The 20,002-nt window shown below is 34.9% G+C and overlaps 4 protein-coding genes and 1 pseudogene across 5 annotated transcripts in view; 3 read left to right on the forward strand and 2 right to left on the reverse strand.

Annotated features, from left to right (window-relative positions):
• Window positions 1-6,712, forward strand: part of LOC131023223 (uncharacterized) — an 18,405-nt gene extending 11,693 nt beyond the window's left edge. Inside the window, exon 2 of the mRNA XM_057952765.1 lies at window positions 6,281-6,712. Within this exon, the coding sequence (XP_057808748.1) occupies window positions 6,281-6,712 (432 nt within the window). The remainder of the gene's footprint in view (window positions 1-6,280) is intronic.
• Window positions 6,713-7,892: 1,180 nt separating this feature from the next.
• On the forward strand, window positions 7,893-8,754 carry LOC131019564 (kunitz trypsin inhibitor 5-like; annotated as a pseudogene).
• Window positions 8,755-11,438: 2,684 nt separating this feature from the next.
• On the forward strand, window positions 11,439-12,255 carry LOC131019565 (kunitz trypsin inhibitor 5-like). Its single transcript, XM_057948143.1, is given in 2 exon segments — window positions 11,439-11,960; window positions 11,963-12,255. Coding segments are annotated over 2 exon segments (606 nt in total). The 5' UTR covers window positions 11,439-11,543; the 3' UTR covers window positions 12,152-12,255.
• A 2,996-nt stretch (window positions 12,256-15,251) lies between these two features.
• On the reverse strand, window positions 15,252-16,386 carry LOC131019563 (putative GEM-like protein 8). Its single transcript, XM_057948141.1, has 4 exons — window positions 16,252-16,386; window positions 16,082-16,174; window positions 15,733-16,007; window positions 15,252-15,657 (listed from the first exon to the last, which is right to left on the reverse strand). Exons 1-4 carry the CDS (start codon window positions 16,370-16,372, stop codon window positions 15,481-15,483), a joined length of 666 nt encoding a protein of 221 aa, XP_057804124.1. The 5' UTR covers window positions 16,373-16,386; the 3' UTR covers window positions 15,252-15,480.
• LOC131019561 (protein sym-1-like) lies at window positions 16,252-19,725 on the reverse strand. Of its 2 annotated transcripts, XR_009100332.1 has the most exons (8): window positions 19,227-19,725; window positions 18,458-18,545; window positions 18,015-18,109; window positions 17,690-17,762; window positions 17,486-17,578; window positions 17,287-17,373; window positions 17,035-17,176; window positions 16,252-16,404 (listed from the first exon to the last, which is right to left on the reverse strand). XR_009100332.1 is itself a non-coding variant. In XM_057948139.1 (7 exons), the coding sequence occupies exons 1-7, from the start codon at window positions 19,568-19,570 to the stop codon at window positions 17,093-17,095; spliced, it is 864 nt and encodes a 287-aa protein (XP_057804122.1). In that variant the 5' UTR covers window positions 19,571-19,725; the 3' UTR covers window positions 16,919-17,092. The 2 variants fall into 2 exon arrangements, 1 of the variants encoding a protein (XP_057804122.1); XM_057948139.1 differs by lacking the exon at window positions 16,252-16,404 and having other exon boundaries at window positions 16,919-17,176.
• Between the last annotated feature and the right edge of the window lie 277 nt (window positions 19,726-20,002).

Genomic DNA, 20,002 nt, shown 5'->3' on the forward strand with positions numbered 1-20,002 from the left:
TTCAAATTTTGACAGGAGGATACACCTAAGACAGCTTTTCAAATGAGGTATGAGCACTATGAGTTCATAGTTATGCCATTCGGTTTGACGAAGGCACCAGTAGTTTTCATGGATCACATGAATCGAGTGTTCCATCAATAACTGGATAAATTTATCCTAGTTTTCATAGATGATATTCTCATCTATTCGAAGAATGAGCAGGAGCGCCAAAACATTTGAGAACGATGTTGGAAACGCTAAGAGTTGAGAAGCTTTTTGCCAAATTCACCAAGTGCGAGTTTTGGTTGAACGAAGTAACTTTTCTAGGACATATTGTATCATCTGAAGGAATTAAAGTTGACCCCGTCAAGGTACAAGCTGTACATGAGTGGAGATCACCAACTACGCCTAACAAGATTCTCAACTTTTTAGGCTTAGCAGGATACTATCAGAGGTTTATTGAAGGATTTTCCACGATAGCAAGACCGATGACACAATTACTTAGAAAATAAGCTAAATACAATTGGAAAGAGGAGTGTGAATGTGAAAAGAGTTTTTAAGAGCTTAAAGGAAATTGACTACAGCACCAGTGCTGATAGTCCTAGAAATGGATAAAGAGTATACCATCTACGCAGATGCGTTAGAGAGTGGGCTAGGATGTGTTTTGATGCAAGAAGAAAGAGTTATAGTCTATGCATCACGATAACTTAGACCCCACGAGATAAATTATCCAACGCATGATTTAGAGCTTGCAGCCGTTGTGCATGCCCTGAAAATTTGGAGACATCATCTCTCCGGAGTTAGATGTGAGATTTTCACGAACCACAAAACTTTGAAATACTTTTTCGAGCATAAGGATATTAACATGAGGCAAAGGAGATGGCTCGAATTAGTAAAGGATGTTAACTGCGACATTAATTATCACCCTGGCAAGGCCAATGTAGTAGCCGATGCATTGAGCCGAAAGGTCTCGTCAAAGTTAGGATGTCTTCTCACGAGAGAGGATGAGCTTATAAAGGACTTTGACAAGATGAGGATAGAGATGATAAAACCACCAGAGACGATAGCGAGTATTGTTGCGACGATGCCTAGTTTGAGGAAAATGGTGATTGAAGCACAAGGAAAGATGAGACAATGAACAAGTTACGAGAAAGGATAAGAGCAGGAGATCTCAAGAGTTATAAAAAAAAAAAAAAAAAAAAAAATCAGACAATGCTATCTTATTTGAGGGGAGAAGATGCATTCCCCGCGATGATGAACTTAAGAATACGATCATGAGTGAGACTCATAACACGCCTTACACCGCCCACCCAGGAGGCACAAAGATGTATCAGGTTGTAAAAAAATAGATTTTTGTGGGACGGAATGAAATGAGACATAGCTTCGTTTGTAGAGCGATGCTTAGCTTGTCAGCAAGTGAAAGCATTACACCAACGACCCTATGAGAAGTTAAAACCGTTGGAGATTCCCGAGTGGAAATGGGATCACATAGCGATGGATTTTGTGACAGCTTTACCCAAAAGTCAAAGAGGAAATACAGCAATTTGGGTGATTGTAGATCGACTAACAAAATCTGCACATTTCATACCGATCCTAATCGCGTATGGACCAGATAAGTTATCACAATTGTACGTTCGTGAGATTATAAGATTGCATTGAGTACCGGTGTAGATCACCTCAGAAAAAAAAAAAAAAATTTACATCACGTTTTTGGATGAGTTACAGAAAGAGTTGGGTACAAGGATGAATGTTAGCATAGCAGGCGATAGAAGATATTATAGGAACTACTATCCTTGATAGAGGAGTAAATCGGGAGAATGTGTTGCCACTAATTGAGTTTACCTATAAGATGTGAGACAAAGTTTCGAGATAAGAGACAAAGTTTTCTTGAAGGTTTCACCCTCAAAGGGGATGAATAGATTTGGAGTTAAAGGACAGCTTAGACCCAGAGTTATAAGTCCTTACGAGATATTGCAAAAGATAGGTCCAATAGCGTATAGGTTGGCTTTGCCACCTAGCTTTGGAAATGTGCATAACGTGTTTCACGTGTCACAATTGAGAGGATACATATTTCCGACCCAAACCATGTGGTTTACTAAGAAGAAATGATCTTAGAACCAGACTTGAGTTATGAAGAGAGAGACCTCAGATGATGCTAAATCATAAGATTCGACAATTGAGAAATAAATCGATTGCACTGGTTAAAGTCCAGTGGAGACGTTATAGTTAAAAAGAAGTGGAAAGAGAGCTTGATGATATGATGTGAGAGAAGTGCCCGAAACATTTACAGGAGGTACAAATTTCGGGACGAAATTTATTTTAAGGGGGATGGTATGTAATACCCGGGCTTTTGATGACGTGTTTAATTGATTGAATTTGAGTAATTAGGGTTTAGATCCCTTGTTTGATTTACTTTGTAAAGAGATGAAGAGTTATATGAAGTTTTGTTGTTATATTTTAAAAATGTTGAGATGTTCTTTTGATGATGTGAGAATGATGTGGGATTTTATATCCGTATTTGAGTTTGAGTATTCAAATAATTCTAGATAATTATTTGAATGAGAACGGTGAACTCGGAAGTGAAATCTGAGTCCGTTAAGACGTTTTTGAAATTTTTGACTTTTTGACGATGAATAGTAAAGTACGGCTATTTCGTCTTTTTGTCGACTTTCAAAATCTTACGTGCACGTCGTCTAGAAATATTCTTAGTTTTTCGATACGAGTCCAATAATGAAAGTTTTTATTTTTGGACGACGAGTGATTAGTAAACCGGGATTTCTCGATAAACGAACCGAGCTCGTTTATCAGAATTTCGAGAACGAGCTTGTATTTTCTATATTTATATAGAATTACGAGTGTAATGAAAGTGAGTAGAGGTTGAGAGGGCGAGTAACGAATAATATGGGTAGTTAGTCGTTAAAACGAGATGAAACGAGATATTTAACGACTAACGGGTTAATATCCTAAATATCTAACCTACCCTACCCCTAACCACCCCCCCAACCGCCCAAACTCACTCACTCACACATATTACACGTTTGTTTCAGCCAAACACTTTTAACACACACAACACCTAAAACACACACTAAACTCACGCATAACACCATTGTTGAGGAGTTGGAGCTTTTGACCTCCTATTTGAGCACCGAGACGAGCGTCGATCATCTTTTCGATCACGTATCTAAGTAGGTAAGATCTCTACCTACGTTTTGATGGTTTTCTTTTCGATTTTCGTCGAAGTCGAAAAATGTCGATTCTCGACTTTATTTTGAAACGACGTTGGATCGTCGTGAAATTTTAGTATGTTGTTCTTGGGTAGATGTTGAGCATGTTTAATGAAGGGAGTAAGAACGGAACGAACCGTAGCTATGAAACCCATGAGGGCAGCCCGTTTTTCACATATTAGCTTGTCTTTCGATTTTTGTTTGATCGTTTTGACTTGATATTTGTACTTAGGGGTATGCTAGAATCGATATATATTAAATTCGTATTTTTCCAAGCACGAAAATTGTATAAATTTTTAGAGTATGATTATTTAAATTCGTGAAGTTAGAGACGTTGCATAATGAATATTATTGCGTATATGTGTTCTACGATATCACATGAGCATGCTAATTGATTTACAATTTATGGATGATAATTGTTGAACGAAATTAAAACTGGAATTCTGTCAAAATTTTACAGCAGTTTCAAGCTTATGTTTCGATGAGTTCTCATTGCTTGATGGCTCTGAAATTTTAGTATGTTTATCTATGATATGTGTATTTCGTTGCTGCAAAATTTCATGTCTTTTGGATGATGTTTGCTATTTTAAAGATATTTTGAAAAATCCTTGACAGAATCTGTCAACTATTGGTAGACTTCACAAAAACGTTTATATCTATTAATCCATGAAGGATTTTGCATCACCGTTTTTTTTAAACGAAACTAGACTTCAATACTTTTCTAAAAACATAAGATTTCAATTTTTATGACCTCTGAAACAGAGCAGTTTATTATTTCAAAAATGCCCTGTTCTGCTGTCATATTTGTCCAACAGTAAAAGTGTATGAGTTTCATTGTTTATTTGGCAGATCATATGAACGTTTTCTCTTGTGAAATTTTAACCAAATCTTCAAGGATACCTTTAGTTTTGGATGATTAAATTTGATGGAATTTTATTAAGGTTTGCCTTGGTTTCTAATGGCCTAAACAAAATTGGCAGAAACTGTCAATCTTTGACAGCCTGCACTAAAAGAGCAATATCTCCAAAAACCTTTAACCTTTTTGGTTAACTACCATTTTTAGAGTGAACTACACTTCATGAAGTTTTTGAGATCAATTGGTATGAGAGTTTATGATGATTGAGTTGGTTGTTATGAATTTTTAAAGATGACACAAAAACAGCAAAACTTTCTAGAAAACAACTTGATTATATTTGTTTTGATGGATGATACGATATGACTAAATGGTGTGAGTTGTGAGAGTTATGATTAACGCACATAAATGTTGGTATCTGACACTCGAACAATTGGTGTCGAGTATAAATGATAGTTTACTGATAAAGAGTTTTGATGATTTTGAATTGTTTGGTTTGCGTTGAAAAGATGTCAAGATGTTAAGTTTTGAGTCGAGAGACGAGTTCACGTAGTGAGATTCACGCGTTGAAATCTCGTGGCTGACATTATATATGAATAGGTCATGCCGAAATTTTTAGTGAAATTAGAATTTGAGCATAGTCAATTCTTGTTGACCCGTGACTCAAATACATGCCTAATGGAAAGTTTAACTTTCTAATCGGTTAATTAGACGAGATGAGAGCGAATAGATCTGCTAAGAAAGTGGACTTTTCGATGTGTTAAATATTTCTTTTAATTGAAGCGCTGCTAATTATAACATAAGGATGTTATAATTAATGAGTAATGACGAGAGATAATAATTGTTATATTGATTAACAATCAAGAGAGATGAACATTAGAGATACTAATGTTTCATAAAAGAGATTAGATTATTAATCGAGGTTTCTTTTATAACTTCTCACCAATTCTTCATAACGATGAAGGTCCTTTTGGGAAGTAATGACTTGAGGGAGAGAGTGACGTTACTCATTGATACAGAGACACAACGAGGTGGGCATTACTTTTACTATACGTATATAGAGATCCCCTACGTATCGTGGGCCTCTTATACGAATGAATGCATGAGATGATCTAACTGTTAATTTCAGTTTCATATATATATCAAATGAGTTTAAATGTTACATTCAAGCAAGTTATTTCATGACAAAATCTTTGAGTTAAAGTTATTTCAAGTATTGTCTTGCCATAAAATGTTTAAATTTTAGTATGATATCTATCTGCTTTGGCTTTGCCAATGATGCAATCGAATTCGGGTCCTGAGCAGTTGATAGCTATCCTGCCAGGACTAGTGTACACCAGTGACCGTGAGTCATCTAGCGGGTTGGCCGGTCAAGTGACCGTGAGAGGTGGCCACCTCTCCGGCACACAGTTCCAGATATGATAGATTACAAAAGAACTTAGTCTGATCAGACGAACTTTAAGAATCACAAATGAACTTAGTAAGCTTGGGCCTTTTTAGCGAAAAACTCCCTTGCTGTACTGATTATGATGGCATGACAATTTATAGTTTTGAAGCATGTATTTTTATACCTAGGCATACGTGCCCACTGAGTGCTTTTGTACTCAGCCCTGCATATGTTTTCTAAATGTGCAGGTTGAGCTGATGTGATGATGGTGCTGCAATGAGCGGAGTCTCCAGGGTTGTTAATAAATAGTTAACCTGTCTAGAATATTTCTTCATACATATGTCTAGCTACTTTCCGCTGCAAGATGTTGTTGATGTTATAGTATGTTATGTCATACTTTGAGTCTTAAGAGAATGGTTTCATACGATGTATAACTTGATTAATGATATTAATTAAGTTTTATGCTGTCTTTCATAGACTGTTTTCAATTGAGTATTAATGAATAAAAATGACGAGTTTTATTAAGATGAGTAAGTTTTACGGCTATAAATGACGCCCCTTTTCTTCCCCTTCTTCTTTAACCCCATCCCTAGTCGTGGATCACTCGGCCTAACTATCCATAGTTAGGGCGGGCTGTGACAAATATAAACTTACCCAAAATAGATAGGACATAAATTGGTGGACGGACCAAAAAGGCAAGTAGGCCAATAATTAGTGGACGGAGGGAGTATAATACAACGTATAGGGAAGGCAATAAGGCTGATAAAAACAATAGATATTTTTGTTTGATTTAGTGATAATTCGAATAAGACATATTGGTACACATTTTCGTTTCAGGCAAATGCTTCTGGTTCGCATGCAGAAGAAACCAAAGAATTTGCAGAGTGGATACTTAAAATAGGTGATGGTACAGCCAGACATAGTCTTGGTGATGGAGAATCTGTTGTGGCTTTATCAGAAGATATCCTTATACGCGATGCAACAAATCCTATTGCAGCTATAGTGGAAAATACATACAATGACGTCATGAATAATGCATTTGATCCAGAAATGTTTAAGAATAGAGCTATCTTGGCCCCCACCAATGAGATGGTTGATACAATCAATGATTACGTCATGTCTCTGATGTCTAGCAAGGAAAGGGTTTACCTAAGTTCAGACAGTATTTGCAAAGAAGATGGACAAGTGGACCTTGATGAACATGTATTCTCGGTTGATATCTCAACACAATCAAGTGTTCAGGATTACCGAGTCATGAAATTAAATTGAAAGAATGATGCATAATAATATTTCTCAGAAATATTGATTCATCTAATGAGCTTTGCAATGGTACTAGACTGATAGTAACTCAACTTGGGGAACGCGTAATTGAAAGCAAACTCATTTCAGGAAAAAATGCGGGCAAGAAGTTTTCCATAACTAGAATGATTTTGAGTCCATTAGATTTCGCTAAATTTCCAATTCGGTTTCAGAGAAGGCAATTTCCTGTGAGTGTTTGTTTTGCTATAACAATAAATAAAAGTCAGGGACAATCTCTTTCAAACGTAGGATTATACCTACCGAAGCCAGTTTTTAGTCATGGACAACTCTACGTGGCAATCTCAAGAGTCACTAGAAAAATATGTCTAAAGATTTTAGTATGTGATGAGAGTGGTCATACGCAAGACACAACAACTAATGTTATGTATGATAAAATTTTCGATAGATTATGAGGTAATTGCAAATTTAATATTTTATTCAAACTTTAAAAGTTTTAAGTCATTAACGATATTATTTAAAATATTTTTTTTCTTATATTTTGCTAGGTTGATTTGATATGTGTGTGCTGCTTGTGCTTAGAGGAAAGAATGGTGCAATAAATCCCATCATATTTTTTCATGTTCATAGGTAAAATATGTTATATGAGGATGGTTGAGCCGGGTCGGTTTGAGGACGATGGTTAGGCCGGAGTTCTTGAAACTGACCTTTCCGCTCATCTTTTCTTTCCTTTTTGTTTTCGTTTTAGACGAGTATTCTTTTTTCCTTCTACGGTTTTTTCTACCGGGTTTTCCGTAAAAAAGTTTTAATGAGGCTCGGCCCTTAGTCCGCTTCTTTTGTGCTTTCAAGGGTTTCTTAGGTTTTTCTTTTCTTTTATATATAATCGTATTATAATAATGTGTTATATGAGGATGGATATATTTCATCTTTTACTCTATCATGTTTCGGCTTTGGGACTTCGGAATTTGCTTCTTCTTTTTTTTTTTTGGAGGAGGAGACAAAAATTGACCTTTAAGCATCGAAAATTTCTAAAATCATCATAATCAGATTGGATTGGTGGAAGTGTCTAAAATTAGTTTTTTACAATTACCTTCTGAGTTGAGAGAATTGTTTGACTAAATATTAGTAAAAATATATTTAGTTAACATCTTTTAATTTAAAACAAATTTATTTAATGCTTTATTTTAGTGAAAAAAAATCATCAAATAAAAAATGTATTGAATAATTACAAATATTTATATATTTTCATTTATTCCCGTCGATTTTCGACGGGTTACCGACTAGTATATATTAAACCAATAACCATTTCCCCATCCACATTCAAATCAATACCAATATGAAGACCACTCCTCTTTCACTGTGTTGCATTCTCCTCTTCATTCTCATCTCCACCGCCGCCGTCGCCCAAGCGCCTCCTCCGGTGCTCGACATCGAAGGGAAGCCGCTGCAGGTAGGAACAGACTACTACATGCTACCCGTGGCACGCGGCCGCGGCGGTGGCCTCACGCTGGCCGCCACCTGCAACGAAACTTGCCCTCTCGACGTGGTCCAAGAGCGGCTCGAGGTGAAAAATGGACTCCCGGTGAGGTTCCGGCCCACCAATGGGAAGAAAGGGGTGGTCCGAGTTTCAACTGATCACAACATCAAATTCTCTGCCGCCACAATTTGTGTCCAATCCACAGTTTGGAAGCTTCATCTCGACGAATCCATCCAGAAATACACCATCACCACAGGAGGAGTGGAAGGGAAGCCGGGGGCCTCAGACTATTAGCAACTGGTTCAAGATTGAGGAATATGATGATGATTATAAGATTCTCTTCTGCCCTACAGTCTGCAACTACTGCAAAGTTATATGCAAAGATGTTGGAGTTCTTGTTGAAGAAGATGGACTCAGGCGTCTCATTCTCACAGATACTGCACCCTTCAAACTTTTCTTCAAGAAGGCTTAATGTTTCATTTTACTCATTTTTTTTCTATCTTAATAAAGACAAATGAAATGTTAAACACACTATATTTTTCCTATTATATATAATTTACATATTTTAATTAAGAAATAACAATTTCTCAAAATCTAGTTTTTAATGCTATCAGCTATTTAGAACTTATTTTATTGTAAATCCAATTTCAATGTTATAACCACACAAATATTTATATATATTTACAAATCTCTCTCTCTCTCCCTGTATAAGGAGAATTACTTAATTAAATAAAGAGTAAATTATATATGTTTTTCCACCAAAATCATCTTGATGTCTTTAGAATTTTTGTTGTTCTTAAGTTCGTTTACTTTAAATTATATGGTTATCTTTTTGTTGTAACTTTTTCTATTGCTTCAATTAAAGTATTAGTTAAATTTTTATCTTCTAAATATTTTATAAGCTTTAGTTATATGGACAAAATATAAAAATAATATATTCAATGCACAAAAATATTATTATTAAAATATCGATATTGATAAGATTTATAAATTATACATGGACTTTTAACATATTTATTTATTTATCTTTCTTGAAGATTTAATCAACATATACAAAAATGTTTTCGTAAAAAATGATCACATATATATTTCTAATAAATATAAATAAAATATTTCGTATATGTAAGTATTGAAGATGGACAAATGGTGGCGATAATGATGGTTATGCATCTACCGATCCCCTTGAAAATATATTGCTTAAATCATATGAAGTTTTAATAAGAGATATCGTTTCAAGCACTTGCACATCGTACTCCAACAACATCCATGATAATTTTTAATTATTTGAAAAGAACGAGTAATAGTTACTACTCCTACCCATATATTGTATGACATATATAATATTAATAAATAATTTAGATATAAAAAATACTTTAGAATAATATTTATTTTGATAAAAATTAATGTCACACGTGCACCACACGAACGCAAAACTAGTACAAGCGAAATTTACAACTTGGATACTTCAATCATTTTGTCTATATCTATTTAAATTGTGGACACATTTTATTCTATAAATATCTTATGTGATCTTTCGTGATCGTCAATCACCATATTATCTAAATTATAGAATATTGGATATAATGCAATATAATTTAACAAATACTACCTCCGTCCACCAATAGTTACTACTTTGGGTTCGACTCAAGTTTTAATAAAATGATTGACAGATCTATTTTTAGTGGATAAAGTTTCACCATGTAGAAATAAGTGGATGTGGTTGAATTGTGTGTGATGCCATATAGAAATCGGTAGTTGTGGTTAAAAAGAGAAAAAAGTTAGGCGATGTCCAAAAAAAGAAAGCAACATATATACTCTTTGTCGACGTCAAATCGAGTAATTTTTGTATATTCTTGGTAGATAAACGTATTAAATTAAATGATAACCATGTGACAAAATAATAATTTCTCATAAACAAGAAAATAAGGTTTTACAATATACAAACACCTCTAAAGTATGTTTTGCAGTATACAAACCCTAACACGCTTGTCTCTTTTCAAACCCAACAAAATCTTTTTTTTATGAGAATATTAACATCACAATAAACACACATACACACACACATATATATATATATAACAACTTTTTTTTTTTCCAATTTTATGAGTTTACTAAATTTTACTAATATTTACTATTTCTCATACGATTAACACCCGCAAATAATTTAATATAGCATCACATCACATTTAGAGTAAGGTGCTAAATATTTATTAATAATATATTTAAAATATTAATTAATTTATGCGTTACACGTCTCTATTAATTGATTAATTAATAAATATTAATGTTGATTGTGATATATCAATATAATATTAATTAAGAAAATATAAAAGAAGAATTTGCAAATAAAGGAAATTTGAGAAAAATTCAAATAGTAAAATTTTAGATTACCATATAGAGAAGAGAATATTTTTTTATTATATATAAAATGTCTAATTCAAATAGTATTTCATGTTATTTTGAAAATCCATCCCAACTTCCTCCTGTTATTTATCCTCTCTCAAAGGTCAGAATGCCAACTTGTTGGATCTTATCCTCTCTCGAAGGTCAGAATGCTAATTTGTCGGTTTATGTATAGGGTTGTAAATGTATCAAGCCGAATTGATTATTAATTAATTGGCTTAAGCTTATCTCGTTTAAATATTCGGATGTTTGAACTCGGTTCAAATTTTTGTCTTATTGATCGAGCATGGCTCGCCACTCAAGTTTCAAGTTTGAGATATGCTCATGTGATCTTTAATAATGTCATATTTAAATTTGAGCACAACTTATTTAATATTCGTATAAATGTTTGAGCTCAAGCTCATTACAAACTTGTCACTTAAAAAATGTTCAAAATATGCATATTGATCAACTTGTCACTAAAGCTCAAGCTTGGCTCTATAACTTTTTCTTTTTCTTGTCTTGCATGAAAGATTATGTACCAATTTGATTAAAAGTTTGTGAATATGTTTATAACTCAACAAATTGATCATTATAATGACTCAAATTCAACTTAATAAAATTATTGAACTTAAAATCAAGCTCAAATTCAATTCGTTTACAATCAAATTGAACTTGAAACAAACTTTTTTCCAGTCGAATCGAATGAAATGATCCTCGAACCGTTTACAATTAGCTAATTAACCGTCGTATCTGTTCATGTACGGAATATGTAATAGATAAGGATAGATTTGGTACCTCCAAATTTGACCACAAAATTAGTTGACACTATGCGCCTCATCCCTCAGCCTCATATAATGAATGCCAAATGCAGATCTGCACAGTCAAAGTTTTCATCTCAAGCGACCAACTGCCTTTAATTTAATCAACCAATGCTAAATTCAATATATATATAACCAAATCCACATCCAAATCAATACCAATATGAACACCACTCATCTCTCATTGTGTTGCATTCTCCTCTCCATTCTCATCTCCACCGCCACCGCAGCGCCTCCTCCTGTGCTCGACATCGAAGGGAAGCAGCTGCGGGCAGGAGCAGACTACTACATACTCCCCGTCGTCCGCGGCCGCGGTGGCGGCCTCACGCTGGCCGCCACCCGTAACGAAACTTGCCCTCTCGACGTGGTCCAAGAGCGGCTCGAGGTGAAAAATGGGCTCCCGCTGAGCTTCCGGCCCACCAATGGGAAGAAAGGGGTGGTCCGACTCTCAACTGATCACAACATCAAATTCTCCGCCGCCTCAATTTGTGTTCAATCCACAGTTTGGAAGCTGCATTTCGACGAATCCATCCAGAAATACACCATCACCACAGGAGGAGTGGAAGGAAATCCAGGGGGCCTCAGACTCTAAGCAACTGGTTCAAGATCGAGAAATATGATGATGATTATAAGCTTGTCTTCTGCCCTACAGTCTGCAATTACTGCAAAGTGATATGCAAGGATGTTGGCATTCTTGTTGAAGAAGATGGACTCAGGCGTCTCACTCTCACAGATACTGCACCCTTCAAACTTTTCTTCAAGAGGGCTTAATGTTTCATTTCATTCATTTCTCTTCTATCTTTATAAACACAATAATGTATGAGACCAAATGTTTTAAGTTCAAGTTCATTATGTCAAAAAATCTTTTTAAATTATTTATTTCTAATTTAAGAATAATAAAATGTGTGTGTGTGTGTTTTGGGTAATGTGTTGATTAGAGGATAAATATGGTAGATAGATATCTCAAGAATCTACACGAATGAGGATTAGATTTTTGCATATCATTGATTCATATGCTTCTTTGACATCTTGCACCATCCACACCAAACTCACAAGGGTCCACACGCATGCCTCCTATATTTTGTAGCCATTGATGATATTTCATCTTTCTATTTAATTCGGTATTTTGTATGATGACAACTCTAGTTAGTGTGAACGTGTCTTAATGAGAGAAAGAAAAGCTGCAAGATAATCATGTTATTTTTGGGACAAGATATTGAATGTCAACGCAATGAAATGAATTTAACTCTCTTACGTAAATTATACACTCTCCATCCGTGATATTGGCACATTGCTTTGACTTATGTCATTTTGGTTCATTTATAATATCGTTTCCATTTTCATTCATAATAGTAGAGTTTATAAATTTTCATTTACAATAATAATGAGATTCAAACTTCACTCATAATAATACTTATTATTATTAATTATTATTCATTTTTTTTATAAAAAAAAGTTTGTGCCATTTACAAAATAAAAACGATAACATAGACGGAAGAAATATACGATAGCAATTGAGTTGTTATTAAATGCGGCAGACAAAATTAGTTACTCCCTCCGTCCCACTGTAAGTGAGACTCTTTCTATTTTGGGTGTCCCACCATAAGTGAGACTCTTTCCCTTTTTGGTAAAAGTTTTACTCTTTAAACACCTTTTCACTTTTTCACCTACACACAAAATACACTTTTCTTAATTTCCGTGCCCAAAAAAAAGGTCTCACTTAGCTTGGGACGGAGGGAGTATTTCATAAGAAAAGTGGGTGGAGCACTTGTGGGGATAATGTTAGGCAAGTGGACACTCTCCTCTCCTCCACATGTGTATTAAAAAGTTGACTTTCTTGCACCACCACTGTTGCATATCACTATTCTACCCACACACAAACACAACACACAACACATGTATATGTAACACACCATAGCTTTTCATTTTCAACATTTCAAATTAATGAGACCTATAAATTCTCTTGAGATATCATTGTTCACAACTCATGTCTCACCACTAAACTCTTTATTTATATAATATTCATAGCCTATCTCCTTCTCTATACATGAAAGTGAAAATGAGAGAGAAAAAAACTACAGTCTTCCTATTTATGGTCTTGTTTGCTTTATTCTCCTATCTTCCTTCCACCATTGCAGTCCCATCTTCAAGTAAGTAAATTCAGAAATATCTTGCATAAGTTATTTTGTAGAAACTATTGTAAATTAAATCATGTATTTAATTCTGTGCAGGAAGCCTGAAATCACTCACTCATGTATATACATCAAATCAACATGTGTATCATGAAATATTCCAGGTCATCCCGTTTTCCAGTCTAAATTTCTTGAAAAAAGAAAGAAAGGAGTGAAATCCTTGAAGCTAATTAATTAACAAGTTTGGGAATTTGATAATTGCAGTTGAAGAAAGGAAGAATGGATGTGGAGGTGGCAGATTACTCAGGGACGGGTGCTAATAATCATCACGATCCTAAATCACCGCCTGGGAGCTTCTGATATCATCATAAATACATATGCTCTCTCTCTCTCTAAAATTTTTTGTACAGGAAAGTGAGCAAAATAAAGGGTTTCTTTTGTATCATTCTGGAATCTTTAGTTGGCAACTGATCACTTTGGAATTTATGGCAATTTATTATTTAGGTTTGTTGAGGGTTTTTATTGAATGAGGATATCCAGTGCTTCATTTAATTTGCACTCTGTCTCTCTCTTTTAGTTTCTTGTTCCATCTTTAATCAATTTGAGTCCACTTCTTCAAAAAGCTTAATTAGTCACTTCTAAGAAGAGACATAACTCAAATTTTATTGCATCTTGACTATATGCCAATCCGGAGTACTGTTGATAGTCAAGACGAATTCGCTTCTACCGCGTAGAATCGGTTAGTTTTAAGCAGGAATTTTATCAGAATATGTTTGATTATTGCAAATTTTGATTTTTCGATATTAGTGTGGACTTTTAATATAAAAAAAAAAAAACCCCAATAAACTTAATTCAGCTTAAAGTTTGGTCGATAAACAAACTCATTAACTTCAGCTAATCGTTTAGTTTTGATGGTGTTAGTAATGATTCTAATGAACTTTCCATTTGCTAGCAATGCAATACACTCGCAAGTAAATTAATTACAGAAGGGCTAAGACTGGGCCAACTCATCAAACTGATATAGCTTTAAGGCCTTCTTAGATAGCCCATATAGCCTACTGGGCCTTGGTTAGGCTGTTTGGCCCAACTCAACTGGAGTTATAAAAATTGAAAGTCACACCAAATTCTTTTTTCATTTCGAGCTAGTTCAAGAAAAGTTGATAAAATAAATAAAAACATAGTAGTAATAATAATAATAATAATAATAATAATAATAGATAAATAAACTATGTTGCATAGGTACGGAGGTGCGGATGCAGGGGCGATACGATACTAGTACGGGGATACAGGTTTTTAAAAATTATAGAGTGCGATTCGGCAATGATATATCTAATTATTAAAATTTTATGATATATAATCCTTATAAAATATATACAATTTAAATTTTCTTAAATTAATTATATGTATTTTACATTTTATTTTACTCAAAAGTTAAGCATTTTCAATTATATAAGTTAATTGAGCAACAATATAACGATTCAAATATTATTAGTCCAATATATAAGTCATAACTGAAAATAAAATTATCAAAATAACCTTGTGTAGACCTTTCGTGCACGAGATATGTGAATTTCGCCTATGAAATTTGCGAATCCGGTTTATTTTTATAAATTGTTTTAAAAGATACGCCACGTGGCGAATCGGGTGCGAATCTGACGAAAATCCGAGAGAATCGCACCCTAAAAGAATCTGATTCGCCGTACATGCTAATGTTTGAAGAATCCGTGCATCATAGTAAATAAATAAATTTGTATGACTTTTCTTCAGCATATCAGCATATGCATATCCCACAAGAAGACGACTTTGTACATATTGCATTTCATCAAACTCACAGAAGCTACCCTTAAAAGAAAAATCTAACCACACGCATCACATCAATCCGAAAACAAAATGTTGAAAATTGAGAATCCTAAAACATTTAATTTCCAAAACTGAAGATTGAGAATGTCGACTCGTATATATGTGAATCTAGTTGGACATGGAAATAGCCCTTCGAAGATTGAGCACAGCCTTCTCATACCTCACAAATCCCATGAACCAAAACTCATAATCATCTTGAGTCACAATCTCTATATACTTGTGCGTTGGATTGTTAACATTCTCACTCTCATTTGCTGCCTTGATCTTCTTCATCGGAATCGAAACCTACAAAGTCAGTTGGAGTTAGTTATGTTATGTAGCAAGTAGCTGAGACTGAGAGTGTGTAAGAACTACTCCTACCTTGTAAGGAATCCTGATAAGGCCGCCGGAAGAGGAGTGGACGGTGATGGATCTTTCACTGCAGAAAGAGAGTTTGTGTGTGGAGATGAAGAGAATCCCAGCAATTGGGCCTGCAGTTGTTGACAGATAACACTGAGATGCTTTCAGCAACTTCTCTCCATCACTCACTCCAAATATGTCTCTGAATATATTCTCTCTTCCCCCTTTCTTTATTATTTTCGCTCCAACGCTCAGCTTCCCCTTCACTGTTTCTGATAATTTTGGCCCCATCTTCACTGCACATCATCATTCAAGATTAATGCTAATATATAAACTTTCTCATTTAAATTTAATCCAATCGTATATATACCGTGTTCGCGAACTCTGTAAGCAAAACTGGTTCCCTTCCTCTCCAGTTTCTTCATCTTCTGATTCCTCCCAGCTGCAGCTACCTCCTCATTTTCTGCAAATTTCAACAACACAAATCCTCACACGCAGTGACAAAACAAAGAGTGAGAAATGATGGCGAGATTGGGATACCGGTGAAGGGAAGGGAGTGATCTGAGGAGGAGGGACTCCGAGATGGGCTAGAAGGTTCGGACAAGGAAGTCGATCTTGTCGGAAAACCATCTTCAAACTCATGATCCTTGGTTTTCTCCATCAAAGATTCAATCTTTTTTCTTGCTGACTGTGCTGATAAGAGAAGAGAAGAGAGAAGAGGAAAGTTTTAGGAAGAATCGTGGGGAAGTTGTGATAATTGAGGAATGGAAATTAGGGTTTACGCTGTCAATGTCGGAAGCCCCACAGTTTGCATTATTCGTGAGATTGAAGCACCCAAACAAAAATACAGCTTCAATTTTCCAAGCATTCTTTTCTTTATTCCTCATTTCAATTATGTGCCATTCACAAGTTTCCGTTGCCACATTTGGACTTGATGGAAACTTCCTCTTAGTCAAATTAGGTTTGCGCTTTAAACAATTGCTAAATAGGACAATTTCAGTTCCACGTAGTCGCATTTAAAAAAAAAATAACGTAATCGCATTTTTTTAATTAAGGGATTACTGTTTTATTAAATTATAATTATCTTTACCCATCTTTGGTTTTGGGATTCTTTAATATTCTTTTCTTAATAACTCCGACCGGTTAATTATACAACAAAATCTGTCTTTGAAAGCTGTGTTATGTAGCTAAAGAATCTTTGACCAACTTTGAAGGGTAATTTTGAATACATAATCATCATACCATAAGCATATATATTTCAAAATTTTGGCACAAGGAAGTAGTAAAGCATCCTCTAAATTCAAACAAAATTAGCATGAGCACCTCAGAAGAAAAACATGGATCATTCTTGAAAGAAGGTGAATTCTAGGAAGAAGGTAAACTAGTATTCCACAGGAACTTCTTTATGAGCTTTATAGGAAAGAATCACGTTCCATATCAAGGCGATAAAATTGGCAGCAAGGACCTGCAAACCAAATTGGTGATTATGTGACTTAATAAACAATCGTTTACTCAAATAAAAGAATAAATGGCATTCATCATCTTCATTCCAACTAGTTTAACGATTGAACAAACCTGAAATTGCTGTGGAACAAATTGGAAGTTGAGGAACTGAAATGGTATCCAGACAAACCAATTTGCAACAACTGATGACAACCATTCCTACAAAATAAAGGTTAAACATTATTATCGTGCATGAAAACTCAGATCCTTCCCTGTCGAACCAAATGTTACCCGTGTTTAGTAATCATAAAGAAAGTAAGAGTAAAAATACCTGTTTTAGCTTCGGGATTACATTTGATGGTCGTCCCTCAAGTGTCACCAGTGTAGATAGGAAAGTCCCAATAAAAATGGGAGAGAAAATAAACTGCATATGAAATACCAAATGTAAATTGGATTAGGGAGTTCGATTCAGGTATAACAACAGCCAAAAATTAATCGACCTCATAAGTGAAATTCAGCAGCTTAAAGATGTGACCTGATCAAGGAAAAGCCTCAAGAAAGTACCAGAAGCTCCAGGGACAGTAACCACTTTACTCAAATACGAATACCTAAAATATGAATTAGGAGTAGTTAAATCGTGTATATAAAGTATATTAGTGAATGCAGATTAGGCATTTATTCAAGACAACTTTTCAATGCCATCACTTGTGATCTCATGAATGCAACAAGAGAATATAAAGGAGACAAGATATAGGTCAGGGCTTTACGGTATCAAGTTCAAGTAGGAAACTAATCCATAAAGACAATAAGTAATACAAAAACCAGAAAAACAGAAGACCGGACAAATTTTCAACAGTTACCAGAAATGTAATGTCGGACCAACCAAAGCGAGACCCAACAGAGTGAAGATAAATGTCCGCTTCAAATCAGGAGATGGCACTTGATCAATAAAGAGCTGACGAGCATTGTACCCAATAGAAAGGAAAAGAAGAGTATTATTTATGGAAATGAAGATACAACATTCAGTCAATTACAGAGGTAAATAAACTAGTTCTACATTTGATGCATGACTATGCCACACCCAACTCTTCAACTAATAAGTTAATAAAACTTGGTGAAACACAATTCACAAGTTATAGTAACCACTAACCACAACTGGTTTCAAAGACAAAGCAAGTGGTTCTTTTCTTTTTCTTCTTTTTTTTTGTTTTTGTTTTGTTTTTTGTTTTGGCTTAATTTCTTATGAATTGATTGTATAGAGTTAAGCTACGTCATATAAATGACCTCTACCGGGCTAGTTTACCTGACAAATAACATCACCAACCAAAGTTAAAATTGCGGAAGTGACAGCCTTTGTGATCACAGGATGCTTGGCAAGAAGAGACAGATACCTGGAAACAAACTTAAAATGAGATGAATGCAAGGAAGTGATCATCAATTAGCAATAAATCAACAGAGACGCCAGCAGTCGTGTAGCTAAATCCCCTGCCATTGCTCTATAACATCATAATCTAATGTAGGACACAAATTGCACATAGAGATTAAGGGGTTGTTTACTTTTAAGGATTAGGCTAGATAGATTAAATTAGTATAGGCTAATCCATTAATTACTAAGATGAATTGGAACTTTGGCATATTCCAAGGTCCATGATAATTTCTATCATTTGAGATAATTTTGTTTGATTCATATCATTGAAAGGGTGTGTGATTGGAGAAATCCTAATGAGGATAAAAATACTCAATCGTGTATCTAATCGATCATGAAAAGTAAAGGCCCGCTAAAGAACATCCTCGGATGATGAATTTCAATTCAACATCCTAACACCATCCTCGGATGATGAATTTCAATTCAACATCCTAACACTCCCATATTTTTCATAGCCTCACTTCTCTTGCATAACTAAGGAACCAAAGATTGAAACTTTTTTGAGACTGAGCACTCCACTCATTGGACCAATGCTTAATTACTGAAACAGAAATTATCCAATTCCACGAAACTTTTCAAGCACAGAAATGTCATCAAAGGTGTAGTCCTTCAAACTAGATATATTACAATGTTTGAAAATAGTTACCATGAAATGAGTGACCAGTTACTATCATGACCTCCACCTCCACCTCCACCTGCATCTCCACCACTACCACTGTTTCTGCCATCTCCACCGCCACCGCCAGCTCCACCGCCACTCAAAACCTGAAAAGAGCGAAGGCCCAAAGGCTTCGACCCATATATTCTAAACCCGTTTGCAGAAGCCAGAGAAATCCTATTACGGCAGACTGCAGAGCTCCCGTTAATATGAATTGAATTGCACGCAAGAATTCTGCTTGGGGTATTACTCTGGGTGCGGCGGAAATTCGCCGCCCATCCCGAAAAAACATTGTACTTTTGGGTAACAGTTGTGGGATTCACGGCCACCATAGTTTGTGCTGCGTCCGTCCCTCGCTCTGCTTCCTATGGATAAAAATATGAAAATATGGGTTTTATGTACAGGCAATGTGGGTTTTAGAGCTATCTCCAAGGTGCTGTAGAGCTGGTCCTCATCTTAAAGCCTCGACTACAACACAGAGAAGGCCAAGGGAATTTTAATTTTCTTATTTTTATTTTAATATTGCTTTAATTTTAAACTTCAAGATTATGTTCCCTTCGTCCCAACAATAGTGTCTCAGTGTCTCATAGCTTTTGGCCACGGAGATTAAGAATTGTGTAAAAAGTAGATAAAGTAAATTGGTGAAAATTATTTAAATATTTGGTATAGAGAGATAATATATTATCAAAAAGATTAAAAAAAATTAATAATTTATATAAAATATACTAGTAAATAAAAATATTAAAATAATTAAAAAATAGGTA

This window comes from Salvia miltiorrhiza, chromosome 4 (genome assembly GCF_028751815.1).
Source record: "Salvia miltiorrhiza cultivar Shanhuang (shh) chromosome 4, IMPLAD_Smil_shh, whole genome shotgun sequence".
Taxonomy (NCBI): Eukaryota; Viridiplantae; Streptophyta; class Magnoliopsida; order Lamiales; family Lamiaceae; genus Salvia; species Salvia miltiorrhiza.